Source organism: Anomaloglossus baeobatrachus, chromosome 3 (assembly GCF_048569485.1).
Source record: "Anomaloglossus baeobatrachus isolate aAnoBae1 chromosome 3, aAnoBae1.hap1, whole genome shotgun sequence".
Lineage (NCBI taxonomy): Eukaryota > Metazoa > Chordata > Amphibia > Anura > Aromobatidae > Anomaloglossus > Anomaloglossus baeobatrachus.
Window position 1 is genome coordinate 415,517,209 of NC_134355.1, and position 22,564 is coordinate 415,539,772.

Here is a 22,564-nt window from a genome sequence, read left to right on the forward strand (position 1 = left end):
TGCTCTGTGATCAGTCCAGTGGGAGCCACTCGCAGTGTTTAATTGGCTCACATTGGGGGTAACAATATCATAATTAGATGCAGTGTGCCTCCCAAAAAAATTGGAGAACCCCGCCCACCCTCCTAGGGAAGCATTTTGTTTATGGCTGGCTGCATGTGGGCCAAGACCCACACTGCCCTATTAGTGACTCCCATTGGGGTTCAGATCAAATCCAGGTACAAACCAAACTTAATGTAAAGTCTGGCTGAAGCAGCTGAACCGAACTTCCACAGGTCCGCTTATCTCTACTAGCCACATTCCTCTGTAATTATAGAATTATCTCCAAGGGGCCTCTAATGTAGGAATGATTTATCTAAACTGGATAAAGCCTTCAAGTTCCAAATGAGCATTTTTTTACAGCCTTTTATAAATACTTGCATAAAATCTTTATATCACCAAATTCCATTTTGCATTTACAGTATAATTTACTTCTTACTACAATACCTGGTTTTCAACATAGCTCATCACTTTGCATAATGATAATAATTATCTACCTTAATAAGTTCTGTCAACTGTTCAAGGGTCAAGATTTATAAATTCATATTGGACCTTTAGTCTTGATCTTATGTATGCTTGATAAATGTAAAGGTATAATAAACCTTTCAAGAAATTACGTTTTCCAATTACCAATATTTGTTGAAGTGCTGTTATGATATTAATAAAGTACTTAAACAATGCAATAGTTTACCATTAGCATTAGCGTGCTTGAACTCTACTGTATGATCAAGAAAGATCTTTGCAGTATTGTTTTGATATAATTAGCCATCGTAATGACAGACAGATATTCTCAGTAAATTAATTACACTATGTAACCCAAAAAAATAAATTTCTGTTCCTGGGTTAACACTAGAAGTTCCGGAAATGTTGAGCTCCCTCCTGAAGTCCCGAAAGAGGGTCAAATGACCCTTAGTCCAAACTGACCTAACTAACTGGAAACTAAATGGCAAAACTCAATGGAAAACAACAACCTTCTGTGGTGTGACAGTAATGGCCTTAATTACAGAACAAAAGACGGTGATAATAGGATGTTAGCTAAAATCCTTCAGGTCATTCAACCCATCTCATCTCATTCCAAAGGTAGAAATGTTAAATGACCCCTCTCTGGGATTTCTAGTGTTAAAAGGTTTATTTCCTGTTTAATAGTGCATTACTCAATTTGATAAAAAAGTTGATGTACCCCCAAAACTTTGCTTTTGTTGCTGTGACAATGATTTTATGATTACTGTTTGTTTCATTAGTCTGATAGGATTTGTTTTCTCCTTTCATAGTAATCAAAGTATGAAAGGTGTTTAGTACTTCAGGATTCCAAACTTTACATCGTTCAAAGCAAAAGATACACATAAGTATTATTCTATAATGGTAACAAGTATTCTTCTCTTCCTCCTGCTTAAAGAAGACTATGAAAAGGTGAAGAGATTGGTAAACATATTGAAATATGAGGAATATGGTTGGGAAGTAATTAGAAATTTCAAAATGGTTGTATTCTTGATGGTCTTCAAGGAGGGTATACTAAGTTTCCATGCTTTCTTTGTCTTTGGGATAATAGGGACACTAAAGCACACTGCCATAGACAATATTGGCTAGAACGTACTGAGTTTTCTGTGGGTAATAGCAACATTAAATGGGAGCCACTTGTACACACTCAAGAGGTACTAGTGCCACCTTTGCACATCAAACTAGGCCTCATGAAAGAATTTGTCACAGATTTGGACAAGGTATCAGTGGCATTCAAGTATCTCCAAGATCTGTTCCCAAATCCTTCAGAAGCAAAAGCTAAAGCTGGCATTTTCAGTGACCCTCAAATCAAGAACATTATGAAGTGCCAAGAGTTTCCCAAACTACTCAAAAAAGTCACATTTCCACCAAAGTCTGCTTGCTTGACTGCTCTGTATTACCACTGCATGTGGTGCTGGTGATGGGGGAGGAGTCAATACCAGTAGCTCGGGTGGTCACAGTCGCCACCCATATACCAAGCTTGGTCTGGCTGGGACTTAAAGTATCGCTGGCTGGCTGTAGGGATGTGTGCCTTTAAGCCAATGGGATGGCACCACTCCTTTTTATACTTTCAGTGGTTTGCTATTCTTTGCTAGATATAATCCTATGCTTGGCTAGAGTCACACCCTTTACTGGTACCATACACACCTTGCTGTTTTGTTCCTTGTTTGACCTCGGCTTGTTTTCATGATGTTCCTCCTGCCTGCTGAATCTGTACCTCACCTTACATCTTGGTTTTGACCTCGGCCTGTTTTATGGACATTCCTCCTGCCTTCTGATTTTGTACTATGCTGACTTCCTGGTTTTAACCCTGCCTGGCGACTATCCCCGTGTGTGGACTGCAGCCTTTCCATAGGCAGCAATCTCCTGGACTTTGCAGTAAATCCAGTTCCCTGTATAGGGGTTAAAGGGTTTCAGGGTACTGCTTAGTGGACAGCTTGCCCCAGTTGGTTCGGGTTAACCATTTTGTGCCTGTAGTCCCAGACTACCATTACAAAAAAGAATGAAAAAAGCATAGATCAGTTTTGTTAACATAGTTACAGGCTTCCTTGGAAATCATAAATCAAAAAACTATGTTGCATTGGTTGATACTCTGGGGAAAGTTATAGCAAAATGGGATGCAAGATGTCTATTGAAGTCCATATCCTTGATACCCATCTTGATAAATTCAAAGAGAACAATAGAGCTTGTTCAGATGAGCAACAAGAGCACTTTCATTAAGATATCCTACATTTTGAATGACACTACAATGAAAACATGATGGGGGACTACATTTGGGGATTAATGCTTGAAAGTCATCTTACATACTCTCACAAATTTTGAAAAGTAAATATTTTTCAATTCCTTTTCATCAACTTGTAGCGTTTTGATTAAAATATGCCAATAGTTTCATATATATTGTATTTTGTTATGAACCTAAACCCAAACATTTGTCATTTTCCTTTAAGATGGTATTCCAAATTAATCTTTTCGTTGTCCTGACTGCAAAATCAACGTTTTTGCAGGTTAATTCTTTTTTTTTATTTTTTTTATAATATAACCAATTAGAAAATTGTATTTATTTAAAATCATGTTACATAGTGTTCTAATCAGAAAAAGTAAATATGTACAATGTAGAAGATCTCACCACTATATAAAGTATGATCTCCAAATAACGCATAGAACTATATCATGCATACACAATTAGTCGATTGAAAAAAAGACATAGAACCATCAGTTTTGAAAATCTCACATTGATCAAGATGACTGCAAAATCCACGCTTTAAATGTCATATATTCACTATAAACCAAATGGGGAAAAAAATCACCCTGACCTCTACTGTCAATCCAACAAATCCATGTTTTTTTGTGGTTTACAATGATAACTTGCCTTTTCTACAACTGTATCTAGACTTTTACTCATTACAATTTTTTTATACATACACTTCTTTATGTACATATTATTTATTAGCATAATGATATCATATTACAGCATGGTGGCTTAGTGGTTAGCACTGTTGCTTTAAGGTCCTGGGTTCAAAATCCTCCAAGGACAACATCTACAAGGAGTTTGTAAGTTCTCCAACTGATTGTTTAGTTTTCCCCCACCCAAAGGCATAATAAATGGGAAGTTAGATTGTGAGCCCCTATGGGGACAGTGATGATCTTGTCTGTATAACGCTATGGAATTGATGGCACTATGTAACTAAATAAAATGATACATTTTTCCTCAGTGTTTATTTAAAAATAAGTAAATTCTGTAGGCCATAGAGGTGTACAGAAGTGCAAGTCAGCTGTTACTTAATCCACCAACCCTTATTGATCATGAAGCAACTCTGGTCAATCTATCCAGTTAATTCACCAAAGCTGATGAGTGATCGGTAAATAATAAAAGATTGACTCTTATGGACCAGATTCAATAAGACGAGCATTTAGCACACACATCTTAAAGGATCCCTGAAGAAAGATGCACCAAATTAATTAAGAGGCATGTTCTTCCTACTGAATTTCTCATGCCCTTGTCCTCTCCAGCTTTATCCACTTTGGCCAGGACTGGGCAAAACTGGTGTAAAAACACCAGAGGTTTTAAAATTGTGTCATTTCAAGGAATTTTACACCTGAATTTTGGAGAAAAATCCTTGATGAATCGGAGTCTTTGTTTTCCTTTATTTGAAATTTCTAAATATGTTTACTAGATACATGTTAGATACATGTTTGAGCACACAGTTTAGATGTACAAATCAATGAATACTGATTAAAATAACACAATTGTTTAAGGATTTTCAGTGTTATGGGAGTATTATGTTTAATATTTGGGGCATATAACCTTAGGTGAATCAGTCAATGAATGAAATGATTCTGATATTTAATGGCTTTGTATGTGATGGATGGTACATTGATATTTTGATGAATAGACACTTTTAACACTTAAACCCATCCAAAAATCTGCTACAGAAAACAAGGGCCATTCTTTTCTTTCTATATAATGCAGTGCAATATGTTGGGGCAATAAGGCAACCTATTTGAGAAGACCACATCTTTTCTAGATTAACATTTTTCTGTGACAGATGTTCAGTTCAATAACTATAATGATGAATCACTTTTTAATGAACACTTTGGAAGTATAAACTATTTTGTGTGATCATCCCCAGAGATTTCACTATTTTATATTTAAAAGGAACAAAAAAAAAAGTTTTAATATGCCATTAAAATTTGGATTTTCTTTTTTTTTTTAGGTTATCCGGATTCCAACTTCCATCTTCAATAGTAAGCACAGGTTCTATTCTCACACTTTGGTTCACAACAGATTTTGCAGTAAGCGCACAAGGATTTAAGGCAGTTTATGAAGGTAAAGCATCGCTATATATTAATAATAAAAAATATATTGGCTTTGTTTGAAAGTGTCAATAATAAAAAATACAGAGTCGTCATGAGGGTAATGGTAGATCATTAATACGGATGATCGAATACCTCAAATATTCGGCTTCGCGAAAATTTGACGAATATGTCACTGCTATTCGACTATTTGCGAATATTCGGTGCTCAATGTAAGTCTATGGGAAACCCGAATAACAACTATTCGGAACTATTTGGACTTGCCATAGACTTACATTGCACATCGACTATTCAAATAGTGGCGACCTATTCGTCGGATATTTGCGAAGCCGAATATTTGAGGTATTCAATCAACACTAATTATTAACTCTCTTAACATTTAACATTTAAAATTATATTGCAAGCATCATATTGTGGAGTTTTGATTTGTTAATTTACTGTTAAACTACAAAAAAAAATTAAATAATTAACATGTTTTCAACATAGTATATGTGTTCAAAAAGTATAAAAAAAATCTACCATTTGAAAATGACCTAGTTTTTAAATCAGGTAATTGTGTTAGATGTATTTTTTACTTTTGGCAATTTATTTTTACATGTCACACACAATTTAAAAAAAAACAAAACAATATATATATATATATATATATATATATGTATACATAAATCTTATAATTTTCATATTGACCAACTGAGGCTTTTTTTAGACTTCCAGTTGTGTCTGGAAACTACATATGTATATGGTCACAAAGGTCAGCCCCTATCTCTTGTGTTGAAGTTAAAGTACTAAGCCCATGCAAAGGTCATTGTAAAGAGAGGCAGGAAAAGATCAGCTGTGACCTCGCCAATTGTGAATAATGAATTCTTGTTATCCGCTGTGTATGAAGGCATTGATTGATATTGTAATTCTCTATCTGCTGGTAAAGTAACTTGCTGAAAACTCTTCCTGAGAGGACAGCAAGTATTTTCTTTCTAAAGACAATGATATAAAAGGAAACATTGTCATTTTTTTTTAAATTACATATAACACAAAAACCTGAGTTAAATAATAAATATTTTTCTGGTGAGAGCTTTTCTTCAAAAGAGATGTATATTTATTGACTAATATATTGATTATCTATCCTCATAACACTAGCAACCCCCATTGATCAGCTGTTATCTGCCTTAGTAGCTTATGGTAGGTGGCTCCATAAATTGTTTTATGTTGGCTCCGAGGTAATATATCTTATCTCCTGTTTATGTGAATGGGAGATAAGATGCAGTAAAAAGGGGCAACCACTATACAATGCATGGAGTTTATACTTTTTCCGCTCTGTACATAGTTTACATTTGATAATCTCACTGTGGGAGATATTAATAAAACTTAACCTTCATTTGACAATACAATATTTGACTAGGTATCAATTCACACTTAGGGGTACTTCACACACAGCGAGATCGCTACTGAGATCACTGCTGAGTCACGTTTTTTGTGACGCAGCAGAGACCTCATTAGCGATCTCGCTGTGTGTGACACTAAGCAGTGATCTGGCCCCTGCTGTGAGATCGCTGCTCGTTACACACAGCCCTGGTTCATTTTTTTATTGTTGCTCTCCCGCTGATAAGCACACATCGCTGTGTGTGACAGCGAGAGAGCAACAATCATGTATGTGTAGGGAGCAGGAGTCGGCGTCTGACACCAAGGTGGTTACCCGATATTTACCGTCGTTACCAGCCTCCGCAGCTCTCACGCTGCCAGTGCTAGCTCCTGCTCCCTGCATACGCTAAGCTAAGCGGTGTGCGCTGGTAACTAAGGTAAACATCGGGTAACCATATCCGATGTTTACCTTAATTACCAGTGTCCACAGCTTCCAGACGCCGGCTCCGTGCAAGCGCAGCTTCGCTTGCACATTGCTGGTGGCTGGGGGCTGGTCACTGGTCGCTGGTGAGATCTGCCTGTTTGACAGCTCACCAGCGACCATGTAGCGACGCAGCAGCGATCCTGACCAGGTCAGATCGCTGGTGGGATCGCTGCTGCATCGCTAAAGTGTGACGGTACCCTTAGTGCCTAATAACGATTTCCAAAGAACCTGGATCTAATACCAACAAAGCAAACACAAATAAAAAACTCAACGTCTCATATAATATTTTTTTGACAAAAATGTCTTAAGAATACAAAGTCTTAACTCGTTTTGATGCAACTTATCAGGAGACGCATATAGAATCTATACTCCTAAAAATCATAAAAGTGGGTCTCCAACTTATCAACATCACCCACAAAAGTAGCACCTACGCTTAGTATATGGTGGCACCTATTTAAACCTCCTTGTGGTGCCTAAAGGTGGTGTCACACATAGCGACGCAGCAGCGATCACGACCAGCGATCTGACCTTATCAGGATCGCTGCTGTGTCGTTACATGGTTGCTGGTGAGCTGTCAAACAGGCAGATCTCACCAGTGACCAGCCCCCAGCCAGCAGCGACGTGTGGAAGCGTAACTAAGGTAAATATCGGGTAACCAAGGAAAGCCTTTCTATTGGTTACCCGATATTTACCTTAGTTACTAGCGTCCGCCACTCTCACACTGCCAGTGCCGCATCCCTGTTCCCTGCACTCCTAGCCAGAGTACACATCGGGTTAATTACCCAATGTGTACTCCAGCTACATGTGCAGGGAGCAGGGAGCCGGCACTGGCAGCGTGAGAGCACACCGCTTAGTGCTGGCTCCCTTTACTCCTAGCCAGAGTACACATCGGGTTAATTACCCGATGTGTATTCCAGTTACGTATGCAGAGAGCAGGGAGCTGGCACTGGCAGCGTGAGAGCGGCGGACGCTAGTAACTAAGGTAAATATCGGGTAACCAAGGAAAGGGCTTCTTGGTTACCCGATGTTTACCGTGTTTACAGCTTATCGCAGGCTGCCAGACGCCAGCTCCCTGCTCCCTGCTCGCTTCAGTTCGTCACTCTCTCGCTGTCACGCACAGTGATGTGTGCTTCACAGTGGGAGAGCGACGAGCAAAAAATGAAGCATGACATTCAGCAACGACCGGCGACCTCACAGCAGGGGCCAGGTCGTTGCTGGATGTCACACACAGCGACAGTGACGGGACGTCGCTGCTACGTCACAGAAAATGGTGACTTAGCAGCGACATCGTTGTCGTCGTCGCTATGTGTGAAACCACCTTAAGGCTAGTTTCACACTACGTCTTTTTAACATCCGCTGAAAACGTTTTTTTAGCGGAAGTACGGATCCTGCTTTTACAGCAAATAACGTATGCAAACGCATCTGTTATTTTGCAGGATCCTGCACTGGATGTTTAGGGGCGGGCATTGGAGTCATGTGATCGGGAGTGAGGGGAACTAGACTGGGAGGAGGCTTCTGACAGCTGCAGACGCTGGTAACCAAGGTAAACATCAGCCTTGGATACCCGATATTTATCTTGGTTACGAGTGTCTGCAGCTGCTAGGAGCAGGGCTGCCTGCACGCGTAACCAACGTAAACATCGGGTAACTAAGAGAAGTGGTTACGCGATATTTACCTTGGTTACGAGTGTCCGCAGCTCTCAGGTGGGAGAGAGAGGAAGGGGGAAGGACAGATAGAGAGAGAGAGGGTGAGGGAGGGAGTAGAGAGATAGACAGATCACGCGAGACTGGTTCTGGGCATGCTCAGTACTTTCTGGGCATGCTCAGTACAAAAGCAGGATCCTGTCTATCAGCACGCCAGCGTTCACCTGCGTTTGCGTGCGTTATAGTCAGGATCCAGCAATTTGCAGTATTTGGACGGAGCTCAAAAACGCTACAAGTAGCGTTTTTGAAACATGTTAAAAAACTGCAAGTCACTGGATCCTCACTATAACGCACGCAAATGCAGGTGAACGGATGTTAACGCGAGTCCATTGCAAATGCATTGAAATGAAAACGCATTTGCACTGGATCCGCTTGTCCGCTAAAATAACGTTAAGGACGGATGTTAAAAAGACGTAGTGTGAAACCAGCCTAACAGTGGTCTATTGCATATCCCATATAGCCAACAGCCCAATATTAAAATTAAATAGTGTGACTTCTTATTGCCAGTAGCCCAGCACTCAAAAGTGTCCCTACCCAAAGTGATCACAATGTATAAATTAGTTGATTGATTCTTTAATGATGAGTATCAGTACAGGTCGTGTGTTGGCTTCGTGCCTGTGTCTTTGTGCAATGCATTGTCCCTGCACTAATTGCTGGTCAAACATTTTATTGTCAAACAAAGGTTAAGTTTTATTAATATCCTACACAGTGAGGTTATAAAATCCAGGGGATTTTGGTAGTATCAGTGATTTTCATAGTTTACATCTGGCCAGATTACATAATAGCTGACGGGTTAGTTATCAATGTGTTAGTCCTACACAATCTCTTAAAGGTGTTATTCTTATTTTCTATTTTTATTTAAAAGTTATAACAATTATTAGGTAATCTATAGGAATTACTCGTTTATTTGGTTAAGAAAAAGTATTTTACAATAATATATAGATATTTAGCATTAGCTCACAGCACTGGAGAGTTTTGGCTGCCAAATTTCTTATACAGGAATACATTTCCTTATTAAAATTGGTCCGCTGAGACAAAATTTATGATAAGATTGTTGCCACATTGTTTTTCCTTGGAATCCAAGTCTTTATATAGCATGGTCATACACTGATGCAAAACTTCTCAATGACTGCCTCTTATAAAGGACTAAATGCTTTACTGTAAAATAAAGTTGATTTGGCAGACCGGAAACAATAACATTTCCTTAGTTTTAGTTTTGTTGACTTGTTTTAAATTTAGCATGGGTATGATAAAAAGTGAGGATACATTTTCAAGAAATATTTTGTAATGAATACATGAGATCATGATGGAGCATCAGCTATTGATGTTAAAATTGTCTTGGGGGAATTTAATTGAATTTAATAGTTCTTGACAAGACACTTTGTCATCATCATTTTCCCATTTACTGTTTGCTGCAATTACATCTTTACAATTTCACCTGACATGGGCAATCATGGTCACAGATTTTATATAAAATATAAATATATGCTGTTGTTCTGGGTATGAGCTTGAACTATGGGTGCTATGAAAAACATACCATCTTGGAATTAATAATATGAATCTTTTTTACAGTTCATAAATCTTTGTAAGTTCAATTTATGAACAGTTTATGCTTATTGGTATTGTAATAAAAAGTATGTTGTATTTTGACCACCAAAAAGGATTGATTCAACCTGCTATTTGAATGTTGGTGCCTGCGTTTGGTCCAGATGCTGCCTCAGCGTTTGTATTGGATTAAGGTCTGGGCTTTGACTCAAGAACACAAAATCTATTTATTCCCTTAGTAGCCTTCTTTGTTAACCTGACCTACATGTTGAAATTTGACATTTGATCTATTACAAGCAATTTTGATCCAGTAACATCAAAACCTCAAAATGTATTTTAGCACCAGCTTGTTCCTTTATAGAGCAGTAATGCAGCATTTGTTTTCACAAATCGTGTAATGCAGTAAAAGAACATAATATATTAGTGATTTGCTGTTTGGCTGATAGTTATATACTTTTAGAAAGTATTTGAAATAACATTAAAGGTTTCCTATATTTTTAATTTTCTAGTTCTTAGCATAAAGAATATAGCATTTACAATTGCTGGACAATATTACTTCTGTCATTTTGTTATTATTTCTAAATTCTAACAAAAAATCTTTTAAATTCTGTCAAAGTTAATTTAATAAATAGGGAACTGAATAATATCAGCACACTTTGCATAAATCAATAGAACAGACGAATATAAGAATATAAGATTTTTTTTTGTAATATATCTTATTAGGGAGACCAGCTTCCTTTCCCACTTATCAGCCAGTTCTTTCTCTTCTCCTTTCTATCTGAACATATTATCTACTCTAATAAAAAACAGCTCAAATCTGTCTTGATCAGGCAAGACTAACTCCTTGTGGTGTCATTATGCACAGCTCATAATACTCAATGGAGAGGAAAGGAGCAGAGAGAGGAAACAAGCAAAGGTAAACAGAAAGATTGTGATGAACATTCTAGCAAGTTTTTCCACTCACTCCAGAAATTATTTACATTCAGAAAGCTGAGCTCTGCTGTATAACATCTTCCAGGTTGCTGTTGAATTTGATAAAATATGAATGAAAAGCAAGAATGTATCTCTGAGTGCTGTGCTCTAATATAGCAAAGACCGCTGCATCTCATCTCCTCCCTCTTAGTTTCAAGTGGCTTACATAGAGATAGAGCATGCAGAGGGGGAACTGGTGAAAATGAAGGATACAAGTCATATAATCACCCATTCCCTGTAGACTGTGAGCCCTCGCGGGCAGGGTCCTCTCTCCTCCTATACCAGTCTGTTTTGTACTGTTAATGATTGTTGTACGTATACCCTCTTTCACTTGTAAAGCGCCATGGAATAAATGGCGCTATAATAATAAATAATACTAATAATATAATGGCCAGAAAATTATTATTCCTCATATACACACTAGAAACCTTACTCAGAAAAGTTACTTGAAGCTACGATTAACATTAATACTAGGCCATTTCTGTTCTCCTAATTTGGAGCTCTGATGTTTCAGTTCTCTAAGTGTTAAAGAAAGCCTCTTAGGTTATGAAACAGGTACAGGTTCTCTATTTTTTACATAAAACCACTGCAATGTTTCAGAAAAAAAGCATAGCTTAAAAATGTTCTTTAACCTCTTCAACCCAAGGCCATTTCCCATTTTTGTGCTTTCCTTTTTTCCTCCCATTCTTCTAACAACTATAAAGTTTTTATTTTTCTGTCACTATAGCTGTCACTTTGTGGCATTTCAGACTCTGCAGTGTGAGCAGGGTCAGATGGCGCCATGACACCTGGTAAGTTTAGAGCCAAATACCGAGTGACAATAAAATTACTACAGCTTGTTTCTTTCTGGGATGAGTTGTACTTTGAATAAAGCCATTCCCTTTACCATATACTGTACTGAAAAATGGGAAAAGAATTCCAAGTGTTGCAAAATTACAAAAAAAGTGCAGTTCCACAATTTTTTTTCGGGGTGGGTGGGTTAATTACTATGTTCACTATATGGTAAAAACTGACCTGGCTGTATGATTATCATGTTGAAAAAAAAATTTAAATTAAGCAGTCAATAAAATTCTGATTTTATTTTTTTAAATTGGTTTTGGCACCATTTTTATGCTCTAAGCTAACATTTTTACTGATACCATTTTTAGGTAGATGCAATGTTTTGATCACCTTTTATTGCATTTTACTGCAATGTTGCAGAGACCAAAAAAAACATAATTCTGGCCTTTTCTTATTGTTGTTTACTGATCAGATTTTTTAATTTTATATTTTGATAGATCAGACATTTCTAAATGCAGCAATACCAAATAAATATATATTTTTTTTTAATCGGGAAAAAGGGGGTGATCTGAACTTTTGTGTTTTTTATTATTTTTTTTTACTTTTTATTATTTTTACTAGTCCCCTTTATAGATAAAATCATGAACTCCTATGAAAGCCGGGTGTGAGCCAGCTTTCATAGAAGAATTGTCATGACGGACAGAGGGGTCATCAGCTAACTTCTGGCTGTCATGACTACCCATAGGCTGCAATGAAGTGATGAGAGCACTGATGAAAACAGGGAATGACACACTACCCGCTGGTGCATGTCATAACTCATGAAGGGGTTAAACTTTTTTGTTTTAATGGTGCTAATATGGGGATTTAAAAAGGGTTATCTTAGTAGTTGACAAAAACTGTAAATCAAAGAGGTCAGGTCACCGGCGGCTCCAAAAACTCACTCTGCAGCACACTACTCAACAAGTAGGTGTGCTGAGCATAGAGCGGTATATAGGTTTAATTGGCAAGTTTATGAGTAGAGTACGAGCTCATAGACTTTCTATGAATAAGTGTTCTTACTCAAGCATCAACATGTGTTCTTTAAATAAATAGAAGGATAATTGATACATAACAGATTTGTAACAAAGGAAAAACAACAGTCAGACTTATAAACTTGTTTGTTATATTATGACATTACTGTTACTTAGGTATCCCAATCATTTTTGGGGGTCTGTATCTCCATTTTACTATAAATTAGTTTAGAGAGCGTTTCCCAGCCCCATGACATGGATTTTCCACAGGACAACTAATAAAGAAAAAAGAAAGATCAGCTCATCTATTCAGTAAAAGCAGTAAAAAAAAACTCAAATTATTCTAAAAAGTTAAAAAAAGCCAGCACTAATTCCACCCATAAACTTCTTTGAGTTTATTAAAAAATTGATAAAATCTAGAGATGAGCGGACACATAAAAGTTTGGATTCTGCTGGTCCAGCTGAACTTTTTAAAAGTTTGGTTTTAGACCCAGACGTAACCCAAACTTCATTGGAAGTTACTGATTGGCAGTTTGAGTCTCTGATCACAATGCATCTAGCCATAAACAGAACACTTCCGGAGGAGGGTGGGCGGTGTTTTTCCCTCTTTTTTTGGGTGCACACTACACCTGATGATGCTTTTGTTACCCCCCAGTGAGAGCCATTCAAAGACTGCAAACTTCTCACATTGGGCTGAGCACAGAGCGTACATGAACAAGAGGATGCTCACACAAGTGGTTAGCATTCATAATGCACCTGAATTTTGTTTTCTTGGAAAAGTCTGAGTTCATACCGAACACCAGACTTCAGTTTTTTTCATCTCTAATAAAACACAAGCTGTAAAATTCAGTACAGCAGCACAGAGAATGGTATGGAATGAACAAGACAACGAGTTTGATACCAGTGTGGACCTTAATCAATGTGTAATCAGGCATTGATTAAGCACTGCACTGATCTGAGATCTCTTGCCTTGTTCAATTTATGCCATTTTCTGTACTGGTGTATTGAATTTTACTGCTTGGATTTTATCAATTACTGAATAAACATAATTCATTTTATGGATGGCATTAGTGTTAGGCTTTTTCAGTTTTTATAACACATCAACAAATGTTTAATACATAGAATAATCTTTCGATTTTTATTCCTATGACCTCTTTGCTAAGAATATAGCGGGCTTTACACGCTGTGACATCGCTAGCATCAGCTAGCGATGTCGAGCGCGATAGCACCCGCCCCCATCGTACGTGCGATATTGTGTGATTGCTGCCGTAGAGAACATTATCGCTACGGCAGCATCACACGCACATACCTGTGCAGGGACGTCGCTCTGGCCGGCGAACCACCTCCTTTCTATGGGGGCGGTTCGTGCGGCATCATAGCGACGTCACACGGCAGCCGTCCAATAGAAGTGGAGGGGCGGAGATGAGCGGGACGTAACATCCCGCCCACCTTCTTCCTTCTGCATTGCCGGTGGAGGCAGGTAAGGAGATGTTCGTCGCTCCTGCGGTGTCACACACAGTGATGTGTGGTGCCACAGGAACGAAGAACAACATCGCTAAAAAAAGAAAATGATTTTTCGATTCAGGACGACCTCTCCGCGGCAAACGATTTTGACCGCTTTTGCGATCGTTTAAGGTCGCTCATAAGTGTCGCACACTGCGATATCAATAATGATGCCGGATGTGCGTCACAAACAACGTGACCCCGACGATAATTCATTAACGATATCGTAGCATGTAAACCTCGCTTATGGTTTACAAAAGAAATGCATAGCAAATTACCGCAAACCTTTTGGCACAGGGAAAATATAATCAGTGCATTAATAAATCATGTTAGATGATGGCATTTAAATCATGCCTAACTTGTCCAGAATACTTGAACCCTATGGTTATAATAACTAAATTTAGTTTCCAAATGTGATTCATGTATCCAAAAATCATTTTTACTGACTGCTAATTATTATTATTTTGTAATTATTTTCTTATCTCCAGTGCACAGTCTTAAAATTACCTTTAAGGGTTGCCAATTTTTCATTATTATCCATTTCAAAATACTTTTATTCTCAAAGAGAGACAGTAGTTAAGGAAAACAAATAAGTTTGATGTAACTTTTTTTGGCAGCTCCTTTTGTTGTGCTTTAATTCTTGAATGAATTTAAATGGAAGCTATCATTATAGTTTAGCATAATAATATTTAGGCTTTTAATTACCCTTAGGTACATGTCATCGAGAACTTTGCTGTTTTGATGTAGATTAACATTTGCATATATTGTAAATATTGTTATTGTTTTATTGAAATATGTACTTATTTGTTGTAATAATCAGTTTTTATGTGTTCTGATATAAACTAAATGCTGTAGTACAGGGGTGGGCAAAGTGCGGTACGCAGGCCAGATCCGGCCCTCTGGCTGCTCCAGTCCAGCTCCCGAGACAGCCAAGGGGCTGAAACTAGTGTCTTGCAGGCAGCATTGCCATCAGCTGTCTACCGTACACATCCCAAAAGAGCGTTGAATATATTGGTGAAGAATGGGGCCATCAATCACCATGTCTAACTGAGACAACAGTCATGATGACGTCATGTCATCATATCGGCTCTGTCAGTGCACTGGAGACTAGAGCAGAGCACATCTCTGGGTAAACAGCATAGAGGTGAGTATGTGATGGGTTTTTTCTATGTGAAATATGGGGATATACATTTAAGGGCTGTGTGGCAGTTCATACTATATGAGATTATGTAGCGGTTCTGTATATGCGGTATAAGTGAGGGCTCTTCCTGTATATAGGGGCTAATACTGTATATAGGTGGCTATTTGAAGGCTCATACTCTTTACAAAGAGGCTATGTGAGGGCTCTAACTGTATATAGGAGGACTGTGTGGTGGTTCATACTTTATATAAGGGGACTATGTGGGGGCTCATATTGAGTATAGGCTTTATCTAGTGGCTCATTTTCTATATAAGGGCTATGTGTGGGTTCTTTGTGTATATAGGGGCTAATAATGTATACAGGTGGCTATGTGAGAGCTAATACTGTATATAGAAGGATATGTGGGGTTAATAATGTATATAGGAAGCTCATACTGTGCATAAAGAGACTATTTGTAGACTCACACTGTATTTAAAGAGACTATTTGGGGTTTCATACTCTATATTGTGGCAATGCGGGGATTCTCTGTATCAGGAGATTATTTGGGTGCTCATTCTGTATACAGGGGCTCATACTGTGTATAAGGAAGTTATGTGGGGACCTATACTGTACAGTGGGTACGGAAAGTATTCAGACCCCTTTAAATTTTTCACTTTGTTTCATTGCAGCCATTTGGTAAATTCAAAAAGTTCATTTTTTTTTCATTAATGTACACTCTGAACCCCATTTTGACAGAATAAAGCAGAAATGTGAAAAGTTTTGCAAATTTATTAAACAAGAAAAACTGAAATATCACATGATCATAAGTAGAGATGAGCGAACCGGTCCCGGTTCGGCTCGAGGCGGTTCGCCGAACGGGGGGTCTGGCTCGAGTTCGGCTCGTCGAACGTTCGACGAACCGAACTCGAGCCCATAGGAAACAATGGCAGGCAATCACAAACACAGTAAAACACCTAGAAAACACCCTCAAAGGTGTCCAAAAGGTGACAAACAACTCACAACACAACACAAACACATGGGAAAGTGACAAGGACATGTACTCATGCGAAAACAAAACAGCTGGACAAGGAAAAAGAGGAGGACACACAGATATAGGCATGGCACGCCCTTCTAAAGTCATGTAAAACACCGCAAGGTGACTCCAAGCGGAGTCTCCCTTTTTTCCAAAAATTGGGCCCCACACACCCACCCCTTCAGTGGCAGCAGTTGTGCCCCAGTTGTACACTTCACAGCTAGATTTGCATCAAGCACATTCAAAAATACGCCATTCTTATCCGTCCCCAGGATGACACCGGGGTAGGTAGCAAAGTCTTTCCTGATCCCAGCTCTGTTCATCTTGGCTTCTTTTAAAAACACAGCAAGCAAGGGTTACTCCAAGCGGAGTCTCCCTTTTTTCCAAAAATTGGGCCACACAGACACCCACCCCATCAGTGGCAGCACTTCGGCCCTAGTTGCAAACAGGATGTTTTGATTTGCATCAAGCACATTCAAAAATACGCTATTCTTAGCCGTCCCCAGGATGACACCGGGGTAGGTAGCAAAGTCTTTCCTGATCCCAGCTCTGTTCATCTTGGCTTCTTTTAAAAACACAGCAAGCAAGGGTTACTCCAAGCGGAGTCTCCCTTTTTTCCAAAAATTGGGCCACACAGACACCCACCCCATCAGTGGCAGCACTTGGGCCCTAGTTGCAAACAGGATGTTTTGATTTGCATCAAGCACATTCAAAAATACGCTATTCTTAGCCGTCCCCAGGATGACACCGGGGTAGGTAGCAAAGTCTTTCCTGATCCCAGCTCTGTTCATCTTGGCTTCTTTTAAAAACACAGCAAGCAAGGGTTACTCCAAGCGGAGTCTCCCTTTTTTCCAAAAATTGGGCCACACAGACACCCACCACATCAGTGGCAGCACTTGGGCCCTAGTTGCAAACAGGATGTTTTGATTTGCATCAAGCACATTCAAAAATACGCTATTCTTATCCGTCCCCAGGATGACACCGGGGTAGGTAGCAAAGTCTTTCCTGATCCCAGCTCTGTTCATCTTGGCTTCTTTTAAAAACACAGCAAGCAAGGGTTACTCCAAGCGGAGTCTCCCTTTTTTCCAAAAATTGGGCCACACAGACACCCACCCCATCAGTGGCAGCACTTGGGCCCTAGTTGCAAACAGGATGTTTTGATTTGCATCAAGCACATTCAAAAATACGCTATTCTTAGCCGTCCCCAGGATGACACCGGGGTAGGTAGCAAAGTCTTTCCTGATCCCAGCTCTGTTCATCTTGGCTTCTTTTAAAAACACAGCAAGCAAGGGTTACTCCAAGCGGAGTCTCCCTTTTTTCCAAAAATTGGGCCACACAGACACCCACCACATCAGTGGCAGCACTTGGGCCCTAGTTGCAAACAGGATGTTTTGATTTGCATCAAGCACATTCAAAAATACGCTATTCTTATCCGTCCCCAGGATGACACCGGGGTAGGTAGCAAAGTCTTTCCTGATCCCAGCTCTGTTCATCTTGGCTTCTTTTAAAAACACAGCAAGCAAGGGTTACTCCAAGCGGAGTCTCCCTTTTTTCCAAAAATTGGGCCACACAGACACCCACCCCATCAGTGGCAGCACTTGGGCCCTAGTTGCAAACAGGATGTTTTGATTTGCATCAAGCACATTCAAAAATACGCTATTCTTAGCCGTCCCCAGGATGACACTGGGGTAGGTAGCAAAGTCTTTCCTGATCCCAGCTCTGTTCATCTTGGCTTCTTTTAAAAACAATGTAAGCAAGGGTTACTCCAAGCGGAGTCTCCCCTTTTTTCCAAAAATTGGGCCCCACACACACCCACCCATTCAGTGGCAGCAGTTGTGCCCCAGTTGTACACTTCACAGCTAGATTTGCATCAAGCACATTCAAAAATACGCCATTCTTATCCGTCCCCAGGATGACACCAGGGTAGGTAGCAAAGTCTTTCCTGATCCCAGCTCTGTTCATCTTGGCTTCTTTTAAAAACACAGCAAGCAAGGGTTACTCCAAGCGGAGTCTCCCTTTTTTCCAAAAATTGGGCCACACAGACACCCACCCCATCAGTGGCAGCACTTCGGCCCTAGTTGCAAACAGGATGTTTTGATTTGCATCAAGCACATTCAAAAATACGCTATTCTTATCCGTCCCCAGGATGACACCGGGGTAGGTAGCAAAGTCTTTCCTGATCCCAGCTCTGTTCATCTTGGCTTCTTTTAAAAACACAGCAAGCAAGGGTTACTCCAAGCGGAGTCTCCCTTTTTTCCAAAAATTGGGCCACACAGACACCCACCACATCAGTGGCAGCACTTGGGCCCTAGTTGCAAACAGGATGTTTTGATTTGCATCAAGCACATTCAAAAATACGCTATTCTTAGCCGTCCCCAGGATGACACTGGGGTAGGTAGCAAAGTCTTTGCTGACCCATGACTTGTTCATCTTGGCTTCTTTTAAAAACAATGTAAGCAAGGGTTACTCCAAGCGGAGTCTCCCCTTTTTTCCAAAAATTGGGCCCCACACACACCCACCCATTCAGTGGCAGCAGTTGTGCCCCAGTTGTACACTTCACAGCTAGATTTGCATCAAGCACATTCAAAAATACGCCATTCTTATCCGTCCCCAGGATGACACCGGGGTAGGTAGCAAAGTCTTTCCTGATCCCAGCTCTGTTCATCTTGGCTTCTTTTAAAAACACAGCAAGCAAGGGTTACTCCAAGCGGAGTCTCCCTTTTTTCCAAAAATTGGGCCACACAGACACCCACCCCATCAGTGGCAGCACTTCGGCCCTAGTTGCAAACAGGATGTTTTGATTTGCATCAAGCACATTCAAAAATACGCTATTCTTATCCGTCCCCAGGATGACACCGGGGTAGGTAGCAAAGTCTTTCCTGATCCCAGCTCTGTTCATCTTGGCTTCTTTTAAAAACACAGCAAGCAAGGGTTACTCCAAGCGGAGTCTCCCTTTTTTCCAAAAATTGGGCCACACAGACACCCACCCCATCAGTGGCAGCACTTGGGCCCTAGTTGCAAACAGGATGTTTTGATTTGCATCAAGCACATTCAAAAATACGCTATTCTTAGCCGTCCCCAGGATGACACCGGGGTAGGTAGCAAAGTCTTTCCTGATCCCAGCTCTGTTCATCTTGGCTTCTTTTAAAAACACAGCAAGCAAGGGTTACTCCAAGCGGAGTCTCCCTTTTTTCCAAAAATTGGGCCACACAGACACCCACCACATCAGTGGCAGCACTTGGGCCCTAGTTGCAAACAGGATGTTTTGATTTGCATCAAGCACATTCAAAAATACGCTATTCTTAGCCGTCCCCAGGATGACACCGGGGTAGGTAGCAAAGTCTTTCCTGATCCCAGCTCTGTTCATCTTGGCTTCTTTTAAAAACACAGCAAGCAAGGGTTACTCCAAGCGGAGTCTCCCTTTTTTCCAAAAATTGGGCCACACAGACACCCACCACATCAGTGGCAGCACTTGGGCCCTAGTTGCAAACAGGATGTTTTGATTTGCATCAAGCACATTCCAAATCCACAAGCATTTACTCTCCCCAGGATGACACAGGGGTAGTAAATTCCTTCTGGATCCATGACTTGTTCATTTTGATGAACGTCAGTCTGTCCACATTGTCACTGGACAGACGCGTGCGCTTATCTGTCAGCACACACCCAGCAGCACTGAATACACGTTCAGAGACAACGCTGGCAGCTGGACACGACAAAATCTCCAAGGCGTAACTGGAGAGCTCTGGCCATTTTTCTATGTTTGAAGCCCAAAAGGAGCAAGGCTCCAGTTGCACAGTCATGGCATCGATGTTCATTTGGAGATACTCCTGTATCATCCTCTCCAGCCGTTGAGTATGTGTCAGACTTGTTGTCTCTGGTGGCCTTGCAAAAGAGGGTCTAAAAAAATTATGAAAAGATTCCATAAAATTGCTGTTACCGGCACCAGAAAAGGTCCTACTGGTACGGGTAGACTGTTGAAGATGACGAGACCGTCCCATGTTTGTCAAGTTACAACTGGGAGATTCACTCCCTGCACCTGCATGGTTGTTTGGTGGAAAAGCCGAGCTAAGATCTAGTAACAGCTTCTGCTGATACTCCTGCATACGTGCGTCCCTTTCTATGGCTGGAATTATGTCACAAAATTTGGACTTGTACCGGGGATCTAATAGTGTGGCAATCCAGTAGTCATCATCACTTCTAATTTTGACAATACGACTGTCATGTTGGAGGTAGTGCAACAAAAAGGCACTCATGTGTCTTGCGCAGCCATGCGGACCAAGTCCATGCTGTGTTTGTGGCATAGAGGTGCTACCCGTTCTTTCTTCCTCTGACATCTGACCCCAACCTCTTTCAACTGAAATTTGACCAAGGTCTCCCTCATCCGCTGAGTCTTCCATGTCCATGGACAGTTCGTCCTCCATTTCTTCATGTTCTCCTGCACCTTGCTCAACATTTCGCCTGCTACTATGCGCCCTTGTCGATCCCTGTCCCCCATGGTCCCATGCCTGCTGCGTTGGTGATGATGAACGTCTGGACCTTCGTGATGTTGTTGTCCCTTGCGCATATGAATCCTCCTGTAGTTCCTCCCCTTCATGTTGTCCCACCCCCTGACTCCGAATAGTGTTTAGCGTGTGCTCCAGCATGTAAATGACTGGAATCGTCATGCTGATAATGGCATTGTCAGAGCTAAACATATTCGTCGCCATGTCGAAACTGTGCAGAAGGGTGCATAGGTCCTTGATCTGAGACCACTCCATCAGGGTGATCTGCCCCACCTCTGCATCTCGTTGGCCCAGGCTATACGTCATGACGTATTGCACCAGGGCTCTGCGGTGCTGCCACAGTCGCTGTAACATGTGGAGAGTTGAATTCCAGCGTGTCGCCACATCGCATTTCAGGCGATGAACCGGCAGGCCGAAAGACTTCTGGAGCGATGCAAGTCGCTCAGCTGCGGCGCTTGAACGGCGGAAGTGAGCTGACAGTTTTCGTGCCCTGTTCAGAAGGCCATCTAGGCCGGGATAGTGTGTTAAAAATTGCTGCACGACAAGGTTCAACACGTGAGCCATACAAGGTACGTGTGTCACCTTGCCCAGGCGAAGTGCCGCACCCAGGTTTGCAGCATTGTCGCACACGGCCTTACCAGGCTGCAGTTTGAGTGGAGACAACCATTTATTAAACTCGGACCGCAAAGCTGACCACAACTCCTCAGCTGTGTGACTCTTATTACCAAGACATGTCAAGCTAAAGACCGCCTGATGCCGTTGCGCTCTGCTGCCAGCATAGTAATGAGGGGTGCGTGATTCCTTCTGCGCAGTGAGAACGCTGGTGGCCTGACCAGGCAGGCTTGGGGCGGAGGTGGAGGACCCAGATGAGGTGGAGGATGCAGAAGCAGTGGCGGAACTTGGACAGACAGAGGATTGACACACAAGTCGTGGGGACGGCAAGACTTGTGCAGCAGACCCTTCACCATCTATCACCATAGTTACCCAGTGCCCAGTCAGCGACATGTAACGTCCCTGTCCATGCTTACTGGTCCAAGTATCGGTGGTGAAATGCACCCGTTCACACACAGAGTTTCTCAAGGAAGCGGTGATGTTGTGTGCGACATGCTGGTGTAGCGCGGGCACACCTTTCTTAGAGAAGTAGTGGCGACTAGGCATCTGGTACTGGGGCACAGCGACAGACATAAGGTCTCTAAAATCCTGTGTGTCCACTAGGCGGAAAGGCAGCATTTCGGTAGCCAACAGCTTACAGAGGGATAGAGTCAACCTCTTAGCTTTGTCATGGGTCGGAGGAAGTGGCCTTTTATTTGACCACATCTGAGGGACAGAGATCTGGCTGCTGTGTGTAGACGGTGTTGAGTAGGGTGTCCCTGGAAAAATGCAGGTTTGTGAGGAAAGTGCAGGCGGAGACATGATGTTGCCTTCATCCAACGTTGGTGCTATCGATGTCTGAGAGAGCTGTACACACTCACTTGTTTCCCCTTCCAAACCAACTGACGACCTTACAAGCAAACTGCCTGTTGCGGTTACAGTGGTGGAAGTTTTGCGTGGAAAAACAGGTGTGGCAGCTGTCCCCACAGTCCTAGAAGATGAAGAGCGCGCGGATGCAGTGGAAGGGGCGGGCGGTGGATGGTTCGCTCCACTAGGCCGCATTGCAGCACGGTGAGCTTCCCACCGGGACTTATGATATTTAGTCATGTGACGATTC

The 22,564-nt window shown here is 41.2% G+C and overlaps 1 protein-coding gene across 2 annotated transcripts in view; it reads left to right on the plus strand.

Moving 5' to 3' along the window:
• Nucleotides 1-22,564, plus strand: part of CSMD1 (CUB and Sushi multiple domains 1) — a 2,926,925-nt gene that overhangs the window by 824,787 nt on the left and 2,079,574 nt on the right. For both annotated transcript variants that reach the window (XM_075340315.1, XM_075340314.1), the window contains exon 3: nt 4,749-4,861. In XM_075340315.1, the coding sequence (XP_075196430.1) occupies nt 4,749-4,861 (113 nt within the window). The remainder of the gene's footprint in view (nt 1-4,748; nt 4,862-22,564) is intronic.